This window comes from Sphaerodactylus townsendi, linkage group LG01 (genome assembly GCF_021028975.2).
Source record: "Sphaerodactylus townsendi isolate TG3544 linkage group LG01, MPM_Stown_v2.3, whole genome shotgun sequence".
In the NCBI taxonomy this organism is placed as follows: domain Eukaryota; kingdom Metazoa; phylum Chordata; class Lepidosauria; order Squamata; family Sphaerodactylidae; genus Sphaerodactylus; species Sphaerodactylus townsendi.
Window position 1 is genome coordinate 87,485,592 of NC_059425.1, and position 6,280 is coordinate 87,491,871.

The following is a 6,280-nucleotide window of genomic DNA, read 5'->3' on the forward strand; positions in this document are numbered from 1 at the left end:
AAATTTACTGTTTCCTACCCAAATAGCATCCATGATGTTTTCTCTAAGCACTCTATTCATATCCCAGCTGAGAACATGACGCTCTGTAGAATCATCTATTTCCCATTTGTGCAGATTTGAGCTGGTCATCGCATAAAATCTCGAGTTCTTTCTGTCCCAAAGAACACTAGAAAGCTGAATGACAAAACAATGATAAATAATAGTATATTAGTTTAATGGTACCTTGACTGAAAGTTTCTCTGAGAAATTAACAGAGTTGTCTAATGTCCTGTTTATAAATCCTAACTCAGCATTTGTCCACACTTTTAAGAATCATGTCCTCTGCAAGCTTCCCTCTTTTGACAGGCTAAGTACTGGAGTAAAATTCACAATATACTGCAGTGTGATAATGTGTGGACTGCAGGGCTAAACCACAAAATAACACACCGTGTTACTCTTTACAGGTAGCCACAGGTAGCTAAGAAATATGTGTGACATATTCTGAACAGCACTCCTAATTGCAATAGCTTCACTAGTTGAAGAAAGAATGGCATCTTCCAAAAGCAATATATTGAACCTTGGGTTCTGGAAACAATATTATTTGGACAAATTAGATGTGTTTATTTGAAAGCAAGCACATGACCCTCTGGTAACAAACAAAGGATAATTGCACATTAGGTGCATTACTGAAATTTGTGAAAGCATTCAGTTTGAGGGCTTTAAAGTTTCATACACATTTACTGAAGTATTTTAAAAAACACTTACTGCAGCATCATTACTAGGCGACAGGATCCCCAGTAGAGAAGAAACCCTTCGGCCTATGCCTGAAAACATGCCTTGTCCTTGTGGTAGACCATGCTGATGAATCTTGCCAGCACTGTCTGGAGTCAGATGCACAAACTGACTCCTTGAGGATGATAAAATAAAGCTGACTCCCTGGGGAGAGGTGGGGGCAAATGCCTGGTTTAAAATAGCTTTCTGTAGAAATAGCATCATATTTACTTTTGCTTTTAAAAAAAAAGGATTCAGATTTGCTTTACTCCAACTCAAAATAAAATGGTTTAATTTTACAAAAATTATAAAAAAGTCTCCCCTCTCTTGTGGGTATCGAAGTCAGGTCCAATTATTTGCAATCCTTACACTAACAGATCTTCCCCACTTTTTCTTATACTACCATCAACTTCCAGTCTCGGGGAAAATTTACCCCAGGTGTCATGGAACCCATGCAGAGTAATACTTATATGGGGAATACATTGAAGAAGACAAAATCTGTCCCTCCTCTTTTGTTCTGGAAGAAGCAAGAATGGCAGTTTGGCCTTTCCTGTTCATCCATGTGGCCCCTGATCTATGTGGCTATCGCACCATGTAGGTCTTGCAACCTTGGGAACCAACTTTTCCAGGGTCACAATGGACTGCTGAGGGAGGGGAAGATATGTGGCTATTTGCTGACAGATCACGAGATCCAACATTCATCAAGCAACAAGAGGTAATCCATTTTTTGTTGAATTTTTAAAATAAAAGTCACAGAAATAATTTGATCTTACAATTTTTACTTTACCTTTATGGCGGTTAGGAAACTGCAGAGATCACCTCCAAAGTCTACAAATGTTTCCGTAAAGGAACTTTCATGCACAAGGGTGGGCCAGTAGCGTATTGATCCTTCACAGGTGGCAACCATTACTGACACAGACTTGCAAAGACAGAAAGATACAGATTAGAAGAAGAAGAAGAGTTTGGATTTATATTCCCCCTTTCTCTCCTGCAGGAGACTCAAAGGGGCTTACAATCTCCTTGCCCTTCCCCCCTCACAACAAACACCCTGTGAGGTGGGTGGGGCTGAGAGCGCTCTGAAAAGCTGTGACTAGCCCAAAGTCACCCAGCTGGAGTGTTGGGAGTGCACAGGCTAATCTGAATTCCCCAGATAAGCCTCCACAGCTCAAGTGGCAGAGCGGGGAATCAAACCCGGTTCCTCCAGATTAGAATGCACCTGCTCTTAACCACTACGCCACTGCTGCTCCCTTAGTTAAATACGCTGAGTTTTGCGGTATGCTTTACACTACAAAATTAAGTTTCATTATCATGGCTCCTTGGAACCATTATTTGTAAAGAGACAAGATATATCTAATAACATTTTCAGAAGCACAACAAAACTGCCACATGCATACAACCCTGCTGACTCCAGAAGGGTTTTTGGTGGTATAGGGAGGCAAAAACAAAAGAAGCCTTCCCATTGCTGAAAAGCCCTCTAATAGGCTAAATGGGCTTACACCACCCAAAAGGTTGGCATAAGTCCATGCCCCAGGTGCTGGTGTCCTGGGAGATAATGCCAGAGTGGAAGCTGACTAACTTCAGCTCCATCCCTGGCCATGCCTCTGGAATGACCTGCTATGCCAGTAAGGGAGCAGCGGTGCTGACATAGTACTTTGTGCCATGGCAGGATGTCCTGGGAGCCTGGAAAGATCACCTGCCGGCAAATTTGCCCCTGTGAGCACCCTGGGGAGGGCAAATCTGCTGGCATAGGGCCCCACTACCTCCACAACTGCCTTCAGCCCCCCCCCCCCCTTTGACTTGGGCTGATAGTGTGTAAAATACTTTGGAACAGAACTAAGTTGAGGCGCAAGCTACTTCTTATTTGTTGCTTTAAGGAAAAAATCGTAATCAGACAATTTAGACAGATAATAGAATGTTAGTTCAAATTTTGCTCTTCTTACTACTCTACTTCTTTCTGGACAAAAGGATTTCCCTTCAATTTTCTATTTTAAAAATACGATAGTTTTAGTAACTGAAAATATGATCCCGTTGTAGCACAAAAAAAGACATATTCAATAAAAACATTATTATTGAACTTGCCATTTTTATTACATTACAAGAATCAGTTCCGAAAGATTCCAGAACAGCTTTACAAATCACTTCCAGTAATTAATTAGTTGAAGCTGCTCACCTGTAAAGACGACGTTTCACCAGGGAGATTAAGACAGGATACTGTTACTAAACTTGAACTCTGCAGATAGTCACTGGGGGGCAACTGCAGTTCCTTGCACACAGATAGCTGCAACCAAAACACAAGTAAATCTTTTGGTCTGATGATATTTCAAATTAGAAGTATGCATTTACATTAAAAAAGAATATCCAAAGCCTATTTTAGGGAGATTTTCAATTTTTATGTTTGAAATACACAGCCAGGTCAACTTAATTCCTTCTTCCTGTTATCCCTAAAACAACTTTTATTCCAGATGTTAATCTTTTCCTAAGAGACAAGTATGCTTTCCTAAGAGACAAGTATACTTTGCAAGTTATCTGGAACATGATTCTTTTTATTAGGTCAGACATTTCAAGTGGATCCTGATTGGGTGGAAAGCTGGCATAAAATAGTTTTTAAATAAATTAATTAATACATCTCAGTTGGGTTCATACTACTGACAGTGTTCTCAGTATGCTTAACTGTCCTGCTGTTTAAACTTTTCAAAGATTTTTAACGTTTTTTTTAAATTTTTAAAGATTAGAACAAAGATTTACATTAAGATACTTTAGCTTACTGCTGATTTACCTTAGCAACTGGTGACTGACTCATCTTCCAAACAATCAATCTGTCTCTGTAGACTAGCCAAGCCCATCCACTTTCATCCAACTGTACACTCACAAGATCCTCAGCTAAAAAGAACAAATTCACAGACATAATGCATCAAATGCAAGGTTAACAAGATTTCCAACAGCATTTTACATTTTACCACATGACAATCAGTGTAGCTAATGCTGTCGTGGAAAAGAGAACATGCAAAGTAACTAACTGAAAAAATGTTAAAAGTAATAACAGTAACATCACTGATCATTAACATACTCTGCACAACATAAAGATCCCGGGAGATGTGTGAATTGATTTTGCTGAGGCACACACGACCACACTTAGATCTTTCTCCTGAAAGGAGTATAGCAATCTCTCTTGTATAATTACAAACACTAGCCAAGTATATTTGTATCTCAAAATGCATTCAACGCTGTTTAAAACAGAGATCCCCAACATCTACAGGTGTTGAGTTGTGTTGGCATTAGGAATCAATAACCAGCAATTTCACCATTACATAAATTTTTAACCACATTAAAAGACTGCATCACTCACCCTCTGCCATTCGTAAGGCCTCTATTACTTTCACTGGCAAAGAAGCTCCAAAAGCTTTCACATCATAGTTGACAGTTTCACTTCCTGAAGGATGGTGGATAACTCTAGTGGGTGTACCTCTAAATAGAAGAAGAATAATTTTCAGGATTTCTTGCCTCATTCAATTAATGTTATTTATTCTTTTTAATAACCGTTTAATTATAAATAGTTGTTTCAGTCACTAGTTATTGCTGGAACAAAGAATGCATCCTCTTCAGCTATTTAAGCAGATCTACTACGGCTCTCAACTGAAATCAGGACTTATATAGACAGCTGCACATTTCTCATTACTATAAACAGAGCAACATGAACCCAACTGCCAGATCTTATGCAATTCAGTAACGACAGCATCCAAGAGAAAAAGCCTATTCCTAAACACATCCTAATAGAAAAAAACTGACCAAGATCGTTAATGATAGGCCGTTTTCGCGGGCATTAACTTATAGCATCGTTGGAAGTCACTTGAACAGCACATAACGCACACAAAAGCATCCTCTGCTTGTTATAACTCCAGACAGACTAGACTATCAAGGCACGAAATGAGTCTAACGTAACAAGCTGACATGCCTTTCGCCTTGCATATTTCGCGCGCATACTTAAGCGCCAAGTGTGCATCCCAGGGCCGGCACTCACCGCGCAGACAGGGCTCCGGAGTTCCTCCTAGAAGCCGGGGAGAAAAGGGAGGGCGAGGTGAATGACGACGCTGCCAGGGCTTGGTTCTTCCGACCGCCTGGTCGGAGGCTTCTTCGGCTCGACCCGCCGCCGCCGGCGGTCTGAGAGGAGCCGGAGGCCGAATGCAACATCGCGCACCAAGGCCGTGACCACCACTACTCCAACGCTAGAAACCTGGCGCACGGCGTCCTTCTCCCTCGCGCGCTCAGATTTACGTCATCGTCCTCTCAAGGACGGGATTGGCTGAAAGCCTTAGCCGATTTGCCCAATTACAATTAGCGGAGAAAGGCTGGAAGTTCCCTAATTGCCGGGCCAGGGCTGCTGCTTTTCTTCTTCTGTGACTTCCAAGTCGCTGGTTCGTCTTGAAAATGTGCTGTTAGTTTTCTAAAGAAATACCAAAGTGTTTCTACTGGGGAGGGGAGTGAGGCCGGCGAGCACAAAGCAGACCAGCTGCCAACCTGTTGTTGATGTGAAATGTTGACAAGTCACAGCTAACTTGTGGCAACACAGTAGCGGTGGTTTTGTTCCAACTTGCTGATTCCATCTGAGAAAGTGTGCAAAGCCCAGAATCTCAATCTGGTGCTATCTAAGAGGGACCACAATCTGGAAGACTTACATTTGTTGGGATTTTGCAAGTGTTTGCCACAACTCAGTTATAAAAGGGTCAACTGTTTGTATGTAAACAAGTTGCTGAAGTCACTGCTTATGGCCTGGTCAGTTAGAAAGCCATTGCTTGTATGTTAGTGCTCTGGTCTCTAGAACATCAAGTATCTTTCAGCATGAGCAAAGGTTTTCATTTCAGTTCACTGTACACTGTCTCACCGAAATATAAAACCAGAATTGTATATTAATCCACCATTTACTGGACCTTCTTTGTTCTAGAATGCTCCACATGGGCCCTAGTGCCTTGGAGATAGAACTAGGTAGGCACCAGGACACAAATGGAGCATTCTAGAATGAAGGTGGTCCAGGAAATGACAGATTGCCGGTAATATATAATTCTCGATTTATTTTTTGGTGAGACAGTATATAAACAACACTTAATATTCAGAAGAAAGCTGCAATTTACACATATGTAAAGAGACTACGACAGCATCCTCTTTTTGCTTCACATGGAAGAGAAGGCACTACATTTCCATTTGTTCTACACAGGTAATATGACAGTCCTAAACTAGCTAGCCACATATAATAAAGCTGAATCAAATGAAAAGAAGTGAATTGTGTTAAGATACATGCTCTGTTTAGGTTATTGCACAGTTGCCATTGCTCAGTGATTTGATCTATGGAACAGTTGCACAGTTCTGATATTGAGCAATATTTCTTCCCAATACCATTTTTACTAAAGGTTACTAGGGTTCACACTCTAAGTAATTAATACTGTATTTTCAAAACACATTTCATGAAATCTGCAGAAAAATATTAACGCATCCTCTTACTACTAGCATAACATCACAAAAAAAATTCAAGGGCACA

The 6,280-nt window shown here is 40.8% G+C and overlaps 1 protein-coding gene across 1 annotated transcript in view; it reads right to left on the minus strand.

The window, feature by feature from the left end:
• NUP133 (nucleoporin 133) overlaps positions 1-5,004 on the minus strand; it is a 32,039-nt gene extending 27,035 nt beyond the window's left edge. Inside the window, exons 1-7 of the mRNA XM_048486330.1 lie at positions 4,769-5,004; positions 4,097-4,215; positions 3,527-3,630; positions 2,921-3,028; positions 1,538-1,669; positions 745-915; positions 19-174 (exon numbers count right to left, since the gene is read on the minus strand). Of these exons, the coding sequence (XP_048342287.1) occupies positions 19-174; positions 745-915; positions 1,538-1,669; positions 2,921-3,028; positions 3,527-3,630; positions 4,097-4,215; positions 4,769-4,938 (960 nt within the window). The 5' untranslated portion in view covers positions 4,939-5,004. The remainder of the gene's footprint in view (positions 1-18; positions 175-744; positions 916-1,537; positions 1,670-2,920; positions 3,029-3,526; positions 3,631-4,096; positions 4,216-4,768) is intronic.
• Between the last annotated feature and the right edge of the window lie 1,276 nt (positions 5,005-6,280).